Below are 21,508 nucleotides of genomic sequence, written 5' to 3'. Positions count from 1 at the left end.
CCTGGAAAACGTGGCACTCAGCCCAGTCCTGTCAGCGGGGAAGCTGAAGGAGGAGGATTGCCTCCATTTCAAAGTCAACCCTGTCTCAAGGTGGGAAGCACCTCTCTCCACGGCCTTATCCCAGAATATTCTTTTCTTCCCTTGAGAGAGGTGTAGCCATGTAGCCCAGGCTGGCCTCAAACACCCTGTGTCTAATGTAGCTGAGGATGACCTTAAAATCCTGGTGTGCCTGCTTCCGCCTTCTAGATGCTGGGGCGTCAGACATGTTCCACACACCCTCTTGAACCCAGAGCTAGGAGAGCATGTTCCACTGAGCTAACCCCTCCTTTCTTCACAAAAACAGCTTGGTGAGAACAGGAAGTCTGTCAAAGGCCAGCCAGAAGTCAGAGGGCAGAACTACAGCGATGAGGCTTAAATGCCTGGGGCGGCTTATTTTCCAACCTGCACTTTGTCCCTGAATTCTAACTGGCTCAGCCTTGCTCTCTACCGTGCCCCCAGGGAGGATCCTGCTGGCCGAACCTGGCTTCTGGACTCTGGGTGGCCTTGGCTCAGTACAATAGGCTTCAAAGGTATCAGCGGATTAAACCGGTTTCATAGAAGAAACAAATCTAGAAGTGGTGGGATCCTGGCAAGCAGGAGGCTGGGGTGGGCAGGGCAAGAATGCCAGGCTAGCCTGGGCTACAGAGCAGGACAGAGCACTCATCAGTTAGAGCACTGGCTGCTCCAGCAGAGGACCCAGGTCTGATTCACACATGGCAGCTCAGGACCACTTGTGACTTAGGTTCAAGGGGATCAGATACCTTCTTCTGGCCTACAAGGCAACCTCCCACCCAATAGAAATAAGTCTTAAAAGGAGTGGCGGGGAGGGGCTGGAGAGGTAGCTCAACGGTCAAAAGCACTGGCTGCTCTTCCAGAGGTCCTGAGTTCAATTTCTAGCAACCACATGGTGGCTCACAACCATCTGTAATGAGATCCAATGCCCTCTTCTGGTGTGTCTGAAGACAGCGACAGTGTACTTACATACATAAAATAAATACAAATAAATGCTTTTAAAAAAAAAGATGGGGGGCTGGAGAGATGGCTCAGGGGTTAAGAGCACTGACTGCTCTTCCAGAGGTCCTGAGTTCAATTCCCAGCAACCACATGGTGGCTCACAACCATCTGTAGGGTTCCGACGCCCTCTTCTGCTGTGTCTGAGGACAGTTACAGTGTATTTACATATTTACATATAATAAATAAATCTTTAAAAAAAAAAGATGGAGTGGAGGCAAAAGACTCAGAAGTTCAAGGGCATCCTCTCCTACTTAGGGATGTGAGGCCACACTCTCCTCCAGCCAAACAAGATGCCCAAAGGAAAGAAGGCCAGGGGGAAGAAGGTGGCTCCAGCCCCCGCCATCACCAAGAAACAGGAGTCCAAAAGAGTGGTCAATCCTTTGTTTGAGAGAAGCCCAAGAACTTCGGCATCGGGCAGGACACCCAGCCCAAAAACTATGTCACACGCGTCACATGCTACGTCAGGCTGCAGCGGCCAAGAGCCATCCTCTCTAAGTGGCTCACAGTACTTCCTGCCATTAACCAGTTCCCCCAGGCCCTGGACAGACAACCAGCGACTCAGCTGCTTAAGCTCGCCCACAAGTACAAGCCAGAGACAGAGCAGGAGAAGAAGCAACGGCTGCCGGCCCGTGCTGAGGAGAAAGCTGCTGGCAAAGGGGACGTCCCAACTGAGAGACCACTGTCCTCCGAGCAGGGGTCAACACAGTCACCACCTTGGTGGAGAACAAGAAGGCTCAGCTGGTGGTGATTGCCGATGACGTAGACCCCATTGAGCTGGTGGTTTTCCTGCCTGCCCTTTGTCGAAAGATGGGGGTGCCCTACTACATCACCAAGGGAAAGGCCAGGCTGGGGTGCCTGGTCCACAGGAAGACGTGCACCACTGTTGCTGTCACACAGGTTAACTCGGAAGACAAGGGTGCTCTGGCTAAGCTGGTGGAAGCTGTTAGGACCAATTATAATGACAGATATGACGAGATCCTTCACCACTGGGGAGACAACATCCTGGGTCCTAAGTCTGCGGCTCGCATCGCCAAGCTGGAAAAGGCAAAGGCTAAAGAACTCGCCACTAAACTGGGTTAAATGTACACCAAGTTTTCTGTACATAAATATATCACAGAACTATCTTCAGACAGAGAGAGAGAGAGAGAGAGAGAGAGAGAGAGATAGGTGAGGCTAGCCTGGGCTACATGAGACCGTCATCCTGCCTGTGCTTTCCCAGTGACAGGCATATATCAAGTGCTTTTGCACTACAGAAGCCCATGATAGGCTAGCGCTCCTACCAATCAAGTCCCAGGCTCTAGCCCCATCTTTCTCTTTTTATTTTTCTTCTTACTCTGTTTTCTTATTCTTCTTTGATATTTTTTGAGACAGGGTCTCTGAATTCCTGGATGTCCTATAACTCCCCTATATAGACCAGGCTGGCTTTTAACTCACAGAAATCCTCCTGCCTCTGCCTCCCCAGTGCTGGGACTAAAGGCGTGAACCGCCACACCCTACTCTTTTTCTTTTTCTTTTTTTTTTTTTTAAGATTTATTTATTTATTATATATAAGTACACACTGTAGCTGTCTTCAGATACACCAGAAGAGGGCATCGGATCTCTTTACAGATGGTTGTGAGCCACCATGTGGTTGCTGGGAATTGAACTCATAACCTCTGGAAGAGCAGTCGGGTGCTCTTAACCGCTGAGCCATCTCTCCAGCCCCACTCTATTTCATTTTTGACATGAAGTCTTTCTCTAGCCCAGGCTGGCCTCGAAAATTCTTGGTTATCCTGTGCCCCCTACCTTCAGAGGCAGGGGATTGGAAGTGTGAGACACCAAGCGTGACTTCTTTCATCCTTCATGACATTTGAGCTCTCCCCCCCTGGCCCCTGCACAAACTGTCCCCCAATCCAGGTTGTGTGTACAGGTTGACCTTGGGTGTCAAGGAAAGTTGTTTTAATTTTCTCCTTGTGTTTTTGTTTGATTGTTCCAAGACACTGTTTCTCTGTGTAGCCCTGGCTATCCTGGAATTCACTCTGTAGACCAGGCTGGCCTCAAACTCAGAGATCTGCCTGCTTCTGCCTTTAATCCAGAGTGCTGGGATTAAAGGCCTATGCTGGGCTGGAGAGATGGCTCAGTGGTTAAGAACCTTGTCTGCTCTTCCAGAGGTCCTGAGTTCAATTCCCAGCAACCACATGGTGGCTCACAACCATCTGTAATAATGGGGTCTAATGCCCTCTTCTGGTGTGTCTGAAGACAGCTACAGTGTACCCATATACATAAAGCAAATAAATAAATCTTTAAAAAAAAAAAAAGGCCTATGCCATCAGATCCTGCTGGGCTTTTTTGAGACAGGGTCTCTTTCTGGGACCTGGAACTCAGCTAGCCTGGCTGTCCAGAGTTTTCCCAGGGATCTGCCTACCCCCATCCCAGGCCTTCTCTCCAGCATTGAACTTAGATCCTTAAAGTCTGTGCGATAGACAGACAACTCTAGTCGTTGCCCCAGCTCATCCCTGTTTTTTTCTGTCAGTTAACATCCTTGAGGCTGAGCCAGGAGGTGGTGGCATACTCCCTTAATCCTCCACTTGGGAGGCAGAGGCAGGAGGACTGCTGTGAGTTCGAGGCAAGCCTGGTCTACAGAGTGAGTTCCACGACAGCCAGGTCCACACAGAGAAACCCAGTCTGAGAATAAATACTTACATACGTACATACATACATACATACATACATACATACATACATACATTACATACATACATACACACATAGTTGAGGTTTATCCATAATCCATGGTCCCTTCTCAGCTTAGCCCTGGCTCTGACTATTTCTCTGGCAAGATCAGTAAAGTCTAAGGTAAGAAGGAAGTGGCCAGCTGGGCCTTAGTCCCAGCACAGCCAGCTAGACTTCCTGTCAGCTCTCAGCCCCCCACCAAGCTTCTGGGGCAACTCCAACTGGACACAGACCAGAGGTGCGGGCGGGCGGGCGGGCGTGAGGCAGGCAGGTTGTTTGACTGCCGCTGTCCAGCCTCCTCAGCGGTTGCTTCCGTCCAGAAGCAGTCCCACCCATCCCATGAGGAGCCAGAGTCCAAAGAGCCAGACGAGAGCCACCCGGCCGATAAGCAGTAATGTGGAGTCAGAGCCCTGCCCCACCTGGCAATGGACAACCGATGAGGTTTTTCTCTCCTCTCTCTCTTTCTCTCTCATTGCCTAGTCTGCCCTTGAGCCTGCAATGATTCCCCTGCTTCAGCTTCCTGCGTGTCAGGATGACAGGCGTGTACCAGCACACCTGGTTTTCCCCCAGGACAGCACTGATTAGCCCCTCAGCTGCTGATCCCTATATACCACAGGATAGGAACAACCAGACTGAGTGCCTGAGGAGGCTGGGGCCAGGGCTCCAGAATCATCTCACTGTGAAGACCCAAGTGGAAGCCCCACCCCCGACCCCGGGAACAACTACTGCTGTCCAAGGCCAAGGCAACTGATGGGAGAAAGAGTTTATTTGGGCTTACAGTTTCAGAGGGTGAGAGTCCATCATGGTGGGTCAACATGGCCAACAGGCACAGAAGCTGAGAGCTCACAAGCTGAGAGAGTTGATGAGTCTCCATGCCCACCCATGGTGACATACCTCCCCCAGTAAGGCCACACCTCCTAAACCTCCCAACCACGCCCACCAACCAAGGACCAAGCCCTCAGCCTCGTGAGACTACAGGGGACAGTTCATTCAAACCACCACATGCTCGCCCTCATTTGAGACAGAAGGAGCCTGAGTTCTAGGCCAGCATGAAGACAGAAAGAAACCCTAAGCCAAAGGAAAAGGAAAAGAGAAAAGAAAAGAGGGGCGGGAGAGTTGCTCATGGTTAAGGGCACTTGTTGCTCTCCATTTCCAGCAGAAGGTGGTTCACAACCCTCTCTTAACTCCAGTTCCAGGGCATCCAGCGCCTTCTTCTGGACCCTCTGGGAACTCCCCTGGGGTACTAAAGAGAGGTGGGGATATGCTCTATGGAGGTGTAGTGAGGTGTGGCCCTCTGGGGGCCATTGTTGAGACATCCCTTCCCCCTGAGAGGACCAGCCACAGACAGTATAGTGTAGAATAGAGTTTATTCAGGGCATGGGGAGGGGAGTTGAGAGGGTAGTAGGGCAGAGAGAGAGAGAGAGAGAGAGAGAGAGAGAGAGAGAGGAAGAGTAGGGGAGGGTCAGGGGAGGGGAGGAGAGGGAAGAGTAGAAACATGGAGGCCTTCCATGAGCACACTGGGGGGATGGGAAGAGAGTCGGAGCAGGAAGGAATGAGCAAGAGAGAGAGGGAGCAAGCAGCCCCTTTTATAGTGAATCAGTCATAGCTGGCTGTTGCCAGATAACTGTGGGGTGGAGCTTAGACAATGTTAACATGGGGCTCACAAGTACATGTAGGAACACAAACACATAAAATAAAATTAAATAAAACTCGTTTATACATGAATATACACACTAGTAGAATTTTTTTTTTTTTTTTTTTTTTTTGAGCTGGGGACCGAACCCAGGGCCTTTCGCTTGCTAGGCAAGCGCTCTATCATTGAGCCAAATCCCCAACCCCAAGTAGAAATTTTTTTTTTTTTTGTTCTTTTTTTCGGAGCTGGGGACCGAACCCAGTGCCTTGCGCTTCCTAGGTAAGCGCTCTACCACTGAGCCAAATCCCCAACCCCAGCCAAATCCCCAACCCCAAAATATTTTTAACTTAAAATAAATTTAAACATTCTTACAGAAGTACACAAAATTGGGAAGTAATGGCGCACGCGCGCCTTTGATCCCAGCACTCAGGACACAGAAGCAGGCGGATAGCTGAATTCAAAGCCAGCCTGGTTTACAGAGCGAGTTCCAGGACAGCAGGGTGACACAAAGAACCTAGTCTCGAAAAAATGATGATGCAAATAAATAAAAAGTAAAGAAATAAAATAAAAACAGCCCAAACAACACATGTATATCTTACAGCTATGTCTCAGTAGAGCAAGGGAAGGCGGGTCATGGGAGAGCCGGGGAGAGCTGCTACTCCACCCGGAGCACATGCAGGTAGAAAGCCTTCCTGTGGTCTGGGCTGCTGTGGCGCCCGGCGTTTCTTCTGTGGGAACCTTCCCATCCGCTCCTCAGAAGAGCCCTCACCAGGTGGGCAACTCAAACGTCCACACAAAGCTTCTGACAAAAAGATGAGCTCTCTAATCTGCAGCCAGAGCGGATCTGTGCAGGTGGAGCTTGGCAGGGCGCGCCCTTCCTCTCCCAGAGTCAAGGATTCTGGCTCTCCAGGGCTTGAGGCCTGGCCATGTTAGCCTCTGTCTTTATTTGGATTCCGTTGGTCTCTTTTGTCACTTGCAGAGACCAAATCAGGGGCTGGGGAAACGAGTGACTTCCCCAGTGAAGAGTCTGGGAGCGCGGCTCAGTAACAAAGCATGGGACTCTACAAATTGCATCTCCAACACAGCAAAAACACAAACAAAAATTAAATTAAAATCCTGAATTTTAGTCCAGTGGTCGTGGTACACACCTTTAATCTCAGCACTGGGAAGGCAGAGGCAGGCGAATCTCTGAGTTCCAGGCCAGCCTGGTCTACAGAGTGAGTTCCAGGACAGCCAGGGCTACACAGAGAAACAAACCATGTGTTGGGAAAAAGAAAAAAAGAAAACAAATAAAAAACAAAACAACCACAAACGATCCTGAATTTCAATACACAACAGATGGTTCTCAATATATCTATGTTGCAAACACTGGGTGAAAAAGCCCTAAAAAGTGAATCTAAATTTTAAAACTATGACATTCAAATTTTATGGGTCGATTTGGGTATTTATCTTTTCTTCTTTCCTCCTTGATTTCTTTCTCTTTGTTGTTGTTGTTGGGTTTTGTTTGCTTGTTTTGTTTTTTTGAGTCAGGGTTTCTCCATATAGCCCTGGCTGTCCGTACCTCACTCCGTAGTAGTAGGAGTAGGCTGGCCTCAGAGGTCCGCCCAACTCTGGCTCTCGAGTGCTGGATTAAAGGTGTGTACTGCCACCTGGTTGGTTGTTTTCTTTTTAAATTTAATTTCATTTTATATGTGTTGGGTTTCAGACCTGGCACAAGGGCCTGAGGTGCATATTTAACATACCAAAGTGGATTCTCCCAGCATTCCTCCGTCCCTGCCTGGTACGGGGGGGGGGGGGGGGCTGCCCCTCCCCCAGCAGCTCTTTCCAACACCCTAACTCTCTCTCTCCCTCTCTGCACTTTCCTGCTCCATGCACCTTCGTCTTTCTCTTTCCCCTCCCCTCTGCCTCCCTCCTTTGGGACCAGTGAACCCACCTTAGAGCAGCTTCCCAGTAAACCTGCCTTTCTATACTTTAATTTGGCTCGAATTGGCTCATTCTGTGGGTGGAGAATAACATGTGGGTCTGAATGGGTGTTTTGCCCGTATGCCCGTTGGTGCACCACTTGCTTGCCGTGCGGTGCGTGGTAGTCTGAGGAGAGCAGAAGCAGGCATCAGATTCGGAGTTAGAGATGTCTGTAGGCTGCCCTGTGGGTGCTGGAGATAGACCCATCTGTCCTGGAAGAGCAGTCAGTACCCTTAAACAGCTGAACCATCTCTCCAGCCCCCTTCCGTGTGTGTTTTTGGTTGTTTGCTTTTTGACAGGGTCTCCTGTAGCCCAGGGTCCGCCTCGAACTGACTTTTTGCCAAAGGACACTGAGCTACTGGCTTCCAGTCACCAAGTGCTGGAATGACCGGTATGCACCGCCATTCTAGGCTTTCCACATCTTTATCTGCTAATCGGACTGGTCAGGGGACGTCAGGCGGCTGAGATGAAGTAGAGCTAAAGGGCTTCCGAAGGCTGTGGGCCATGTAGGGTCAGGGAAGACTCTAGAAAGCCAGGCCTGGGAGGGGGCGGGGCTTCACTGTGTAAGCACAGGGCAGGGCTTCCAGGCCAACCTGAAATTTCCCAGAGGCCCAAACAGGCAGGGGGTGAGGAATTCCAGCCCGCCCAACCTTATTTGTTTTGACCCTAAGGGCCTTTGATGCCAGCTGGCCCTTCCCCTGCCCTAACCCTCATTCTGCACGTAGCTCGGAAAAGCCGTTCCGTGGAGGCTTTAGGATTCTGGGTAGTTAGTGCTGAGGCCCCCAAGCCTCTGAGAGGCAACTGCTGCTGTGGGTAAGTGGATCACCAGGCTCATAGTGACTTTCTACTCGGTCCTGGCCCCTCTGACACCAAGCTTTGTACTGCTCCTGGACTGGCCTCTCGCTCCTGCCCATGGCTGTGTGTTTTGAGATATTCCCGAAGACCCTGGCATGGTGTGCACCCCCCCCAAAGGAACTGCTGACCCTGGAAGCTGCTGCCAAACCCCTGCTTGCTCCCACCTCCCACTTTTATTTTTATTTATTTATTTGGATTTTCGAGACAGGGTTTCTCTGTGTAGCCCTGGCTGTCCTGGAACTCACTATATAAACTAGGCTGGGGGTTGGGGATTTAGCTCAGTGGTAGAGCGCTTGCCTAGCAATCGCAAGGCCCTGGGTTGTTCGGTCCCCAGCTCCGAAAAAAAGAAAAGGAAAACAAAAACAAAAACAAAAAAAAACTAGGCTGGCCTCGAACTCACAGAGATCCGCTTGCCTCTGCCTCCCAAATGTGGGGATTAAGGCCTTCGATTTCAGCGACAGAGCCAGAAGCTGGCCTGGTATACAGAGTAAACTCCAAGCCAGCCAAGTCTACACAATGAGCACCTTTCTCAAGCAAACAAAACCCCCAAGTTGTGATACAATACAGGCCACAAAATCAGATTAAAACAACAAAAAGGCAAAAATAAAATTTAAAAATAAGTAAGACAAGCTACAGCTGGGAGACGGCTCAATTCTTTTTTTATATAAGATTTTTATTTATTTTATGTATGTAAGTACACAGCCGCTGTCTTGCTGTCTTCAGACACACCAGGAGAGGGTATCAGATCCCATTACAGATGGCTGTGAGCCACCATGTGGTTGCTGGGAATTGAACTCAGTCAGTGCTCTTTTTTTTTTTTTTTTCCTTGAGGGGATGGAACCCAGGACCTTGGGCTTCCTAGGCAAGCGCTCTACCACTGAGCCAAATCCCCAACCCCCAGTCAGTGCTCTTAATCACTGAACCATCTCGCCAGCCCAGAAAGATTCCACTACTGGCCCTTACAGAGATCAAACCCACTACCTTGGCGTTACTAGCCCCACACTCTAACCGAGCTAACCGGCCAGACATGGCTCAATTGTTAAAAGTGCCTGCTGCTTTTCCAGAGGACATTTCAGTTCTCAGCACCCACATCAGGCCCATAATACCAGCTCCAGGGGATCAGATGCCCACTTCTGGCCTCTGTGGCACATGCATTCATGTGGTACACACACACTGAGGGACATGCTTACAAATAAATGAATAAATAAATAAATAAATACTTTTTTGAGATAGGGGCTTACCACTTAGCCCAGGCTAGCCTAGAACTGGCTATGCAGACCAAGCTGGCCTCAAAACTCGGATATCTGCCTGCCTCTGCCTCCTGAGTGTTGGTATATAAAAGGCGTGTGCCACCACCAACCTGCTCAAATATAAGTTGTTTTTTTTTTTTTTTAATGAGCAGGAGAGTTGAGCGTCTTAGAGCAGGCATTTATCCCAGCACCCCGGAGGCAGAGGCAAGTGGCTCTTTGAGTTCGAGGCCAGTGTGGTCTACAGAGTAAGTTTCAAGACAGCCAGGGCAGCACAGAGAGGGAGGGAGGGAGCGAGGGAGAGGGTGAGAAAGCGCGAACGAGGGGAGAGCGCGCCCGCGAGCACAGAGGCAGTCCAGGCCGCAGGCCCCGCCCCTTTGAGGGTGTGGTCGTATGATCACGTGCCAACGCTTCCCCACCCGCTCCGCTTCTGTAGTGCGAGCCTGAGCGGCGGACGCTGGATACGTGCCTGCTCGCTGTGCGCCTGGCGCCCCGCCCCGCGACGCCGCGTGCGTACGTGCTGCGTGCGCGCGCCCCACCCTTCTTATAGAGCCGCAGTGGGGCTGCTCTTGGACGAGGCGACATGGCGGCGGCGCTGCTGCTGGCGCTGGCCTTCACGTTCCTGAGTGGCCAAGGCGCCTGCGCGGCGGGTAAGAACGGGGTGCTGGGACCGGGCTGGGGTCACGGACCTAAGGTGAGCCACAGATTTCGGGGACTTGGTGTAGGGAACCACGGCTTTGGTTCCCTACTCGGGCTCGGGGCTGGAGATTTGTGGAGGAGTAACAGTGCCTGTGGATGACCCTCGAATTGACCCCAGACCTCGACTGAGCGACGAGGTGGAGGGGGATGATTTTAGAGATGAGGCCCTGGAGAGACAAATCAAAGACTAGATCTCTGGGGGAGACATCCTAAGGTTATGGGAACTGGAGGTGGAAGGAACCGCCCGCCACCTTGCGGTAGTCCCCACCTGGACATGGCTGGAAGGTAATCTAGAGGACTTGGAGTAGAGAAGTGTGAGTGGAAATGACCCCAGATTTTGGCTAGCTGGAGATGAAAGGAGCCGCTGCCTTAACTGTCCCAACTCCCGGAATAAGGCTGGGAGGTGACCCGGGAGGTTTGGGGATACAATGACTATAATTGGCTTAGGTTTGGGGGAGTTAGGGAAGTGTGGGAGGAGGTGACCCTGAAGCTGGAAGATAGATTCTGGGGCAACATCTCCAAGGTTGAGTAGGGGCGTCCAGGGTCGAAGAGCTATTATCTTGACCATATTGATGTCTCCACCTGGGTAACAGGGCTGGGAAGCAACCCTGGAGATTGAATTCCTCCTGGTGTTGGGGCCTGAGGATAAAAGAAGCCACCATGTTGAGGATTCCTCCACCTGAGAGACAGGGCTGGAAAGTAATCATGGGCAGGAGGGAATTGCAGGATATCTGGGAGAGATTTGTGGGACCTGGGTGGTGGACAGCAGTGTTTCGGGTGGCTTTCTCCAGGTTTGGAGAGATCTGGCGGCCGAGGAAGCTGCCACCTTGGGGAGTTCCCAAATTTGGAAAACCTGGGAGTCGATGGATCTGCAATCTTGGTGTATCCACTCTGGGAACAGGGTGGGAGTCACAGTCCCTAAATTAGGAGGGCATCGAGTTAGAGAGACCTGCCACTTTAGTGTTACCTGGGTTCCTGAAAGGCTGTCTCCAAGGTTTGGGGCTACTAGGGGGACTAGAGTGGGAGGAGCTATCATTTCAGTGTGTCCATGCTTGGAGGACCATGTGGGGAGGTGGTTCAGGAGATTTGGGATACAGAAGTGCCTGGCAGGAGGGCCACAAGTTTGGGAATGTGGGTGGGAGTGAGGTGGCTAGAAATTTGGTGATGTGAGGATGGAGAAAGGATTGGGAGACAACCTTGGGGTGGAGGAAGTTGCCAGTTGCTGACCTCAAGGCTTGGAAGATGTGGTTTGGAAGGGGGATGAGCGGTGAGCCTGTGGGCTTCTTGGGGTATAGAGGTGCCTGGGAGTGATGTGTCCTAGGCTTGGCGGGCTGCCTGGGATCACACATGGAGGGTGGGTGGGGAGTTTCTGAGTGGCAGTTCCCCTCCCTAGGTTTGGAGGAGTCTCAGTCAGATGTCCCCAGCAGTCCCTGCCCTCCTTGGGGTGAGCTTGCAGGCTCTCCATACTCCACAGGGGCTGTATCAGACGACCCTGGCAATGACCCTAGCAAAGGAAGGAGATGGAGGTCCCCTCTGGGCTGGGACCAGAACTTGAGGCTGCGCCCATCTGTTCTAGGACTGGTCAGGGACTTACCTGGGAGTGAGGACTGTGGATTATCGTTCTTGATGGGATTTCCACTGGCCAGGGCCCAGCACATTCAGCTTGCTCCCAGCATGGAGTTTGGCCCATTCTGGCCTTAGGTCCTTGCCTGATTGAGGCTCAAAAGGGCACGGGGCCTAGGTGGGGAAAGGTAGGTATTCAAGGTCATGGCAAGGTTGAGTGTGGAAAGGCGGTGTGGTAGGCCTGGAACACATGGGCTGCTCTCTGCTTGCCCCAGACAGCAGGCCAAGGGCAGAAGCAGAGCTCCACTGGAGAAGTGGGCCACTGACCACTGCCCCATCAGCAGCAGGTACAGGAGGGGGCTGTGCCAGGCAGCAGAGCCTGGGGTCAATCCTGACCCGCCTTTTCTGGACCCTCTTCCTTACCATCAAAGCATCTTGAGGTGCTCCCATGAGGCTGGCTCTTGGGTACAGGTAACTGTCCCCTGGCAAGATGGAAGCAGTTGATTTATTCTGTCCTGGGTAGGAAAACACAGTGGCTTTCTGTCTGGGGTTCAGCGGACCTTTGCACTGCCGGGAGCCAAGCACAGAATGTAGCTTACGGGCAGGTCCTAGCCCTTCCTGGGAACAGAGCCACAGCCTACAGCCTGGGCAGGGCCCAGGTCAAGCTGTAATGTGTCATTTCCCACTGTACAGTGGGGGTGGGGGTTCTGCTCAGAGGTCAACCCTGTGGCATAGACACTTAAGGTTTCCTTGTTGCGTGAGCCTGGAATTTGATGCTGGGTCCCTTACATGCTGGTCTAAGCACTCCACACCCCAGTTTCACATGCTTTCTCTGTGTAAGTGACCAGGTTAGCCTCAGACACTCACTGCAGGGTGTTGCCCCAGCGGTTACCCAGATCTGATTTAACCCTAATTCCTCAGGTGTCTGACATGGTGAGAGAGGTGATAAGGCAGCAGTCTAGGTCAGCACTGGATGGCAGGAGACTAGGTGTGGGCCCGCCCTCCAGAACAGTGCCCCCTCCCCTCCCTGCACCCTGTGGTGCTGACTTGTTTACCCAGTGCCTCAGACTGGCCCTGCTCTCACCTGGCTTGAGTAGGCAGGAAGGAAGGTAACTGAGGCAGGCGACAGGCTGGAAGCTAAAGACCCTGTTGAGGCTTCTAAGGTTGGGATCGCAGTTAATGGTCACCCCTAAGCAGTGCTAGTGAGGCTCTGTGTGGAAAGGTCAGCAGGAGATGCCAGGGCAGCCTGCATTCCTGAGACCAGATCATGGGTGGCCTGGCATGTTAGTCTCGTGGTCCTTGGAACATGACGGTGTTGTCCTAGATGTACGACACCCATGGTGTAGTGTCTCTTCAGAAACCCCACTGGAGTTGGGGCTGCCCTGTACCTGTATTTGCTGACAGCCCTAGATGAAGTGGTGTTGATTCAGACGTCCTGTAGCAGTAGACAGAGAAGGGGACTGAGGGAAGGGCGCTGCTGTGACCTTCTCCTGACAGCCTACCACCAGCCAGGAACTGCAGGTTGGGCAGTCTGGAAGATCTCAAGAATGTAGGTTACCAGGAAACCATTCTCTACCGAAGCAGCTGTGTCATTCAGACCCCTGAAGCTTTGGGGCAAGTGCTTACCTCAGCCCCCACCCCCAATGCAGGGCCTGAGGCCCTAAACTTAATACTTGTACCTTCAGATAACAACCACGCCTTGTGTAGGCATGCAAAGACCTGCCCTCCCCTGGGACATGTGTTTGGGGCAGGCATACAAGTCTGAGTGTCCCAGGCCCTTATGTAATGCTGAAGGCCCTATTTTAATTTGTCATGTAGCCCATCTGGCTGGAACTCATAGCAATCCTCCTGCATGCATAGGCCTCCTGAGTGGTGGAATTATAGGCGAGCTGCCATGGCGCCCACTGTATTTTCTAGACACACTTAGTGTATGCGTGCGTACATTAGCTGTGCACAGGTCCTTCACCACATGGGTCTTGGGTTGAACTGGCTTGGTGGTCAACATTTTTACCCAGCCCTTTGTGTTTTTTGTGCCTAACTTCATACTTCTCCCTGCAAGCAGAAAAGAAATGGAGTTCGTTGTGTTGTGTTGGTGCCTGTGGCAGGCCCTAGCAGTTGTAGTAATGGGTGCTAACCCTTTCCTGTAGCTGGCTTTCTCAAGGCGCCAATGTCCCAGGAGCAGTGGGCGGGGGGCAGCGTGGTCCTGCACTGTGAGGCTGTGGGCAGCCCCATGCCGGAGATCCAGTGGTGGTTTGAAGGGAATGAACCAAACGACAGCTGCTCCCAGCTCTGGGATGGCGCCCGGCTGGACCGTGTTCACATCCATGCCACCTACCGCCAGCATGCAGCCAGCACGCTGTCTGTTGATGGGCTCGCCGCAGAGGACACAGGCACTTATGAATGCCGGGCCAGCAGTGACCCTGACCGCAACCACCTGACCCGGCCACCCAGGGTCAAGTGGGTTCGTGCCCAGGCGAGCGTGGTGGTCCTTGAACGTGAGTGGCCAGGGCACCTGTCTCTGTTTACCTCTCGTGCCATCCAACCCTGGCTCCCACTCTGTAGAACCAGATGCTGCTCTGCCCTTCATTGAGACTCACCTGGGGACATGGGTGGGCTGGGCACTCGTCTCGGTCACTTTGCTGGGTGCAGGCTGGCCCTGCCCTCTTGTAGGTGGTTCCTCGGCTCCTATCCCAGGCCTTTGGTCCGCTGTCTTCCGCCCTGACCTCCCACCTTGTTCGGCTCTGTGCACCTGCTGTCCTGGCTCATAGCCTCCCCAGTGTTTGTCTGGTGGGGTTGGGGTCTGCTGCCCAAGTGACTGTCTACTGCAAATGAAAATTCCAGCCAGCCTCCCCGGAGCTTTCTGGGGGTTTCGTTTCCAGTTCTGAGTAATGGTCAAACACCAGTGAAGGGAACATGAGCCATCCGTGTGGCTTTAACATGTGGGGAAGTGCGGATGGTGCTCCCCCTGAACCACGGAGCTATGAGGAGCTATGAGCAGCAGGCAGGCCTTGGGCAGCTGGGTCTCCTACCTTGGAAGCTGACTCATAGTGGGTCATCAGCTTGCCTTAGAGGTCTGGGGCTGTAGATTGTCAGCTGCTATGATTCCAAAAGCAGACCGCGTGGGGGTGTGGGGCCGACAGCTGGGCTAAGATGGCTCTTTCTCCCTGTGGCCGCAGCGGGCACCATCGTAACCTCTGTCCAGGAAGTTGACTCCAAGACACAGCTTACCTGCTTTTTGAACAGCAGTGGCATTGACATCGTTGGCCACCGCTGGATGAGAGGTGGCAAGGTACTGCAGGAAGACACGCTGCCCGATCTACAGATGAAGTACACGTGAGTTCGTGGTACTCAGGGCCTGATGTCTGGAACTGCCTCTGGCCTGATTTGTGGCTGTGCCAGGCTCCCCACAGCTCTAGATTGGCTGCGTGGCCTACCTGTAGAGCATGAGAGCGCCCAAGGCTCTGTCTGCCTGTGGTCTGCACAGAGAGCCAGCCTCGGTGGGGAGGTGGCCAGCATAGCATGCCTTGTGAGCTCCTTACCTTACCATTCTGTTCCCTGCAGGGTGGATGCAGATGACCGCTCTGGAGAATATTCCTGCATCTTCCTTCCTGAGCCTGTGGGCAGAGGCAACATCAATGTGGAGGGTAATGGGGGTGGGGCGGAGGTGGTTGTAGTGAAGGCCAGGGGCAGGTGTTGGAGCTGAGAGCAGTCTACGTGCTTGGGCATCAGGCCTCCCATCCTCACAGGGCCACCCAGGATCAAGGTGGGAAAGAAATCGGAACACGCCAGTGAGGGAGAGTTTGTGAAGCTGATCTGCAAGTCTGAGGCGTCCCACCCTCCTGTGGATGAGTGGGTCTGGTTTAAGACCTCTGACACTGGGGACCAGGTAAGGGCTAAAGACATGGAGCTTGAGCGGTACCAAGGGGCAGTAATGGGAACATGGGGTTCTGGATAAAGGGAGGGCAGCAGAAGAGGCACCGGGTTCTAGGAATAGTGAGGGATGCCACGGGAGTGGGCATGAGGGCATCAGAGGGGACATAGGAGTGGGCTTTGGTGTGAGAATCTGAGACACTAGAGGGCTGTGACACAACATGAGGTTGCAGGAGTGGCAGGGCCTCCAAGGACCGCACAAAGGACATGTTGTGGGGCTCCGGGACAGTGAAGGAGAGACTCTGGCAGGACATGACAAGGCCTTCCCCACCCCCAGACTATCTCCAACGGCACTGAGGCCAATAGCAAGTACGTCATTATATCCACGCCTGAGCTGTCAGAGCTGATCATCAGCGACCTGGACATGAACGTGGACCCTGGCACCTACGTGTGCAATGCCACCAACTCCCAGGGCAGTGCTCGGGAGACCATCTCACTGCGTGTGCGCAGCCGCCTGGCAGCCCTCTGGCCCTTCCTGGGCATTGTGGCCGAGGTCCTGGTGTTGGTCACCATCATCTTCATCTACGAGAAGAGGCGGAAGCCGGACCAGACCCTGGACGGTGAGGAGCCCTCCCAAGTGTCGCTCTCCTCTTCCCCCCCTCACTTGCCCACAAGTTTCTGTCCTCTATACTGAGCTCCCCTGTAGCTCAGGCAGCAGCCGTGAGGGCTTAGGGCTGCAGATGGCATGTGGACCTGGGGTTGGGGTGTGTTGGTCACCGATGCATGACACCTGTGCAGCACCATGAGGGTGGCAGTGTGGGACAAGGTTCACACAAGGCTCTGACATATGTCCTCTCTCCTTCATGTGGCTGATTATGACTGCAGAGGATGATCCTGGCGCCGCCCCACTGTAAGTGCAGCCTCTGTGGGCTCTGGGGAGCTAGCTATGTGTCCTATAGAAATGGGGGGTGTCCAGCGTGTGTCCATCTTCATAGGCCTCAGTGGGCTCAGGGAAGGTGGGTGGCCACTGTTGAAGAGACAGCCAGATTTCGGTGGGGTGGAGGCCAGCCCTGAGCCTGTCAAAGTGATGGGTCCCTTTTGTACCCTTAGGAAGGGCAGCGGGTCTCACCTGAATGACAAGGACAAGAATGTGCGCCAGAGGAACGCCACCTGAGCGGCGGGGCAGGCGGGGAGGGGAGGTGCCAGGGCACTTGACCCCAGCCCAGCGTCTGCCTCCACTCCTGTGTCCCATCCTGTCCCGACCTGAGCCTGCCCAACCCAACTTCTTATCCCAGCCCAAGTGAAGACAGAGCCTTACCTTACAGAAAACCCATCTGGGAGAAGCAGGCCACTTGCAGTACCCCTGTTTCTAGTTTAAACTGAATGAGGTTTCTATGCAGACAATCCATTCCTTAGGGCTACGTTTTTATTTTCCTTCCCTTCTGAAGTATGTCACTACAGCCCTGTGGAGTGGGGGAGTGGGGTCATGAGGGAAAGGCCAGGGCACACATGCTCTGACTTTACCCTGTTGGAGGGGGCTGGGCCTGCTGGGACCCCACAAATAAAGACCTACACCACCATGTGTGTGTCACTGCTTGAGGCTCTGAGACCCCATCTTAGAGATCACATACAGGGGGGTTGTTGGTCAGCAGGGCTTGGGGTGCAGCAGGGAAGTGTGTGGTCCCCAGACCAGTGGTTCTCAACCTTCCTAATGCTGTGATCCTTTAATATAGGCTCTCTGATGTGACTCCTTAAAAGCTTGTCAACAGTACCCCTCGGGTTCTGACCTACAAGTTGAACTGTGGGTACAGCCCTAGTCCTCACTGGTGTCCAAGAAAGGCTGCCTTCAATGAGGACTTTGTTGACACCACTGATGTCCTGTGTTGGCCTCTGGCCTAGTACTGATCTGCCTGTCAGACACCCACCTTCCAGGAGATCTGCTTGCTTGTGGGAAATGGACAAGGCCTAGGGACTTGCTGGCTGGTTTGAACTCAGATTCGTGCAGGGGTCACTGTAGTCTGGCTCCAGAGAAGTGGGACCTAGAAGCCAGCTTTGGTTCCAGCAGAGTACATCCCAGAGTAGTAGTTGGGCTGGGGAGGGGGTCTCTGGGGGACTAGCAGGCCTTTCTGAGGACCAGGGTCCAGGACAGGCCAAGGAGAAAGCTGGTGGTTCCCCAGATGCCTCCCTGGCTTTCCAACCACTAGAGGGCGCCACACTTTGACCCTTTGAGGAAACCTGTGCCCTGGACCCAGCCAAATAGCTGGTTTATCTTTAGTACACATGCAACTGCATATGCTTGGCCCCTCGCCCTTCCTTGGAGCTCTTAAAACAGGAGAACCTGCTTAAGCCTCAGAGTCAGCCCTGACTGCACAAATGCCCACAAGGGCCTGTGTAGAGATAAGCTCAGGGTGTCCACTCCCAGCACTGGTCACCTATGGAGTGTCTGGGGTTCTGTCTACCAAGTAAAGACCTACTTCCCCTGGGTCTCAAGGCAGGCACTGTGGGTCCAGAAGACTGGACACGGCGAGGGGTTTAGAAAGTGGCCTATTTAGGCCTCCAGAGCAGTAGTTCCTCCCCCTGCTCGAGAAGCAAAGGAGCATCCACATCAATACTGGCTGCCTGCCCCTCGGCCAGCATGGCGAATGCTCACCCGTCCCTAAAGGCTTCTCAGTTCCTGAGACGAGACGGGTACTACAGGATCAACTTTGTTATAAACAGAACAGCCAGGGGAAAAAGTCTCTGGAAACCACGGGGTCTTTTGAGACCCAGCCCCCCAGCTGGCAGGCAGAGACAAAGCCCAGGGCCTTTGTAAAACAAAGACTCATTGATGGGGCAGGACCCCACATGGATTCAGCCACTTGCCTGGTCACTTCTGCTCCAAGCAGATGGCTGTCAAGCCCTCCCCAGCCCCTGGTCCACCTACTCCACAATACTAACCCATAAGGCGGAATCTAAGTGGGCAGGAGGACCAGACAGGATAGCAGCACTTTGTAAAGGCCATCACCGTGAAGTCTGTCATAGATGGGGGCTCACTGTGAGCTAGCTTTTCCACACCCCAAGTGGGTCCTGGAGGAGAAGCACCTTGGCAAACCTTGAGTAATGACAGGCTGGTGAGGTGATCCACACCTATCAGCAGCCTGCAAAGTGGAGTCAGAAGGATCAGTTCAAGGTCACCCTCAACACATACTTCTATAGCCCATGTCACATGAGCCAGCCATTGTCTCCAAAGGACAAAAATAAAGCCACCCTTCCTGGATGTGTACATGCCAGGGGAATTGAGACCCCAGGGAGATATGCAGTAGACACCCAGGCTGTATGTGTGTAGATCAAAACATGAGAAACCCCTTCCCCTACAGGCCAGAAACCCACAGCCAAGGAGTCCAACTTTGGGTTGCTGAATGCTGCTATGATGGCTTCCCCAACTAGTCTACCCTTCCCCTGGCCTGGTTCTGACCCCATTCAAGATCCCCCAGAATCTTAAATAGGAAATAACTGGTTGGTGTTGGGAGGAAGGGAGAGAGAGGTCAGGGAAGAGTCTAAAGGAGACCCTTGAAGTGAATAGTTTGATCCCTAGGATCATTGGGTTGTTGGTTGCTGGCTTGTTTTTTCCAAAGGTCATGAGGAGGTTGTATATCTGGGGGCAGGGGAGCTATGAGGCTGAAGTGAAATTACAGGTGTGTACAACTGTGCTCAGCCACTGACTGATTGGTAGGGTCTCATCTAGTAGCACGAGTCTGCAATTCACTGTGAAGACCAGGCTGGCCTCAAACTTACAAAGTCACCTACTTCTGCCTCCTGAAGACTGGGATGGAGACGGGTGGAGAGGACTCAGCAGCTTCAGAGCATTTATGGCTCTTGTAGGGAACCTGAGTCTGATTCCCAAAATCCACCTGGGGGCAAACAGTCATCAATAGCACCAAATAACTCCAGCTCCAGAATCCAGCGCCTTCCTCTGGCTTCATGGAGGACCATGCTTGCACATGGTGTATATACACACACGCAAATAAAGTGAGATAAAGACACCAAGCAGCTAAACAGGTAAAGAACAGCTCCCGAGGAACGACACCCAGGTTGACCTCTGGCTTCCACACATGCACACGCATCCAAGATGGCAGCCCTGAGCCAGTCACTTACTGAATATCGAGAAAAAATAAAAAACCCACTGAAGCAGGTGTCAGCACGAGTATGGGGAGACCAGGCAGCCACAGCCAGTTCCAACTCACTGAAAACACCTAGCTCACAATAGCAAATCAACAAGGTCCCTGAGTGCACGCACAGGTCAAGATCTCTGAGTCCTAGCATCCTTTGTTGACCTTTGGGATGGCAGAGCGATCTCCTGGCAGGGCAGGTCCTCTGACAGACAGCCATGCTGCCTCCTCCCCTGCACTCAATCACAAGTCCTGGGGCTCTGGCGACCAGCCCGGCTGACATCTTCCCAGGGTGAACATGAAAGATCCCCCTTCATCTGGAACAGGCATGTGCCCTGGGGTGGGACACAATCTGGCACTGTCAACTGTAATGTTCAAAAGTGGAAACCAGAGGGGTGCCAGGGGCAGCTCCGGAGTCCCCAGGGTCAGGGCAGCCCATCTGTGTCAGATGAGGACATGCAGCTGGCAAGGCACATCCAACACCATGGAACACCTACTGTGAGTAGGCAGAAGTCATAGCCCCATTCTTGCGACATTCAACCAATTGGATATAGCTAATTCAGCATGAGGTCAGCCAGAAGGGTCCAAGAGAAGCTGAGAAAGATCAGAAAGATCAAGAGGTCTAGAGGGGATCCAGAAACACCCAGGAGAGTCTATAGGAGGTCGGAAAAATGTAAGGGTGAACTTAGGTTGGTCCAGGGAAATGGGTGCGGGGGGGGGTGTCAGGAGACTCTAAGGATGCCCAGAAGGGACATAAGAAGGCCCCAAGAGTCCCCTGCATGAGAATTGTCTTGCTGCCAGTTCTCAGCCAGCCTTCCCCTGTATTGCTTCCCTTACCCCAACCTCCTGTCATAAAGTCCTCTGCACTCTTTGGTGAGGAAGGATGGGAATCTAAGTCAGATCTAGTGTCACCTGGTTCCAGCCTCACTATATAGCCTGAGGCCACAGCCTTAGGACACCCCCCAAGAGCCAATATCCCCGGAGCTGGGGTGAAGTGCAGATGCCTGAGTCAAGGGGGCATCTGAGTGTGGGGTGCGGGTATGTGTACAGAGGCAGAAGTCGGGCCAGGGTGCCCTGGGCACCTCTGAGGACTACCAAACCTGGGGTCCTCACTATGCTGAAGAACACCGTTTGGGGGTGAACTCGCCAGAAGCCACAGGAGGTTCTATCTACTGTTTTTGTTGCCTGACTGTGCCTCAGTTTCCCCACAAGTAGGACTTGGAGATGGGCTGAACTTAGAAGCCAGAATGATCTCAGTCCTTCCCACAAATACTCATAGGTTTCTGCCTTGAAGGCGGTGAAAGCGGTAGAGCCAGGGATCTGGTGGCCTCCGAGAACACACTTTTATTATGGAATCTGCCACCTTGAGCGGAGAAAGGGGTTGGCACCGGCCGGGTGAGCGTCAGCGGTTGCCCTGCCCGCGGTGTCCTCGAGACCGCGGAGGAACCCCAGAGTGGACCAGGGCCTGATCTGCATCGTGTGCCAAGGCAGGGGCCGGCCCGCTGGGCTCTGTGACCTTGGGTTCGTCCTTGGCCTCAGTTTCCCCTGGGGAACCAAGCCTGAGCGCATCTCTGAGGTCTCAAGGGGCTGACTGACCTTGAGCCTGCCTGCTGGTCTGGGCCTCAGTTTCCCTCATCCATTCCTGCGTAGGGTGGGGGTGGCTCAGGTGGAGGCGGGGCTCCCGCCCCCGCCCCTCCCCCGCGAGCAGAGGCTCCACCCCCCGGCTCCGCCCTCCCTCGGGCTCGGCCGGCGGCGGCGGCGGCCGC

The 21,508-nt window shown here is 53.3% G+C and overlaps 1 protein-coding gene, 1 long non-coding RNA gene and 1 pseudogene across 5 annotated transcripts; 2 read left to right on the top strand and 1 right to left on the bottom strand.

Moving 5' to 3' along the window:
* The first annotated feature begins 1,343 nt into the window (after positions 1-1,343).
* Positions 1,344-2,133, top strand: LOC148004454 (large ribosomal subunit protein eL8 pseudogene; annotated as a pseudogene).
* A 6,737-nt stretch (positions 2,134-8,870) lies between these two features.
* LOC134479816 (uncharacterized) lies at positions 8,871-12,314 on the bottom strand. The gene is made up of 3 exons (XR_015625080.1): positions 12,148-12,314; positions 11,756-11,898; positions 8,871-10,800 (listed from the first exon to the last, which is right to left on the bottom strand). It is a non-coding gene; the product is annotated as an uncharacterized LOC134479816 (long non-coding RNA).
* Positions 9,955-17,174, top strand: Bsg (basigin). 4 transcript variants are annotated; one of them, NM_001109882.1, is made up of 8 exons: positions 9,955-10,112; positions 13,872-14,219; positions 14,901-15,057; positions 15,286-15,368; positions 15,471-15,610; positions 15,932-16,214; positions 16,480-16,504; positions 16,705-17,174. In NM_001109882.1, the coding sequence occupies exons 1-8, from the start codon at positions 10,046-10,048 to the stop codon at positions 16,766-16,768; spliced, it is 1,167 nt and encodes a 388-aa protein (NP_001103352.1). In that variant the 5' UTR covers positions 9,955-10,045; the 3' UTR covers positions 16,769-17,174. The 4 variants fall into 4 exon arrangements, with proteins under 4 accessions (NP_001103352.1, NP_036915.1, XP_087411912.1 ...); NM_012783.3 differs by lacking the exon at positions 13,872-14,219; XM_087555786.1 differs by lacking the exon at positions 16,480-16,504 and having other exon boundaries at positions 10,034-10,112; positions 15,932-16,231.
* Positions 17,175-21,508: the final 4,334 nt, after the last annotated feature.

Source organism: Rattus norvegicus, chromosome 7 (assembly GCF_021556685.1).
Source record: "Rattus norvegicus strain SHRSP/BbbUtx chromosome 7, alternate assembly SHRSP_T2T, whole genome shotgun sequence".
Lineage (NCBI taxonomy): Eukaryota > Metazoa > Chordata > Mammalia > Rodentia > Muridae > Rattus > Rattus norvegicus.
This window is presented reverse-complemented; position numbering and strand designations above follow the sequence as displayed.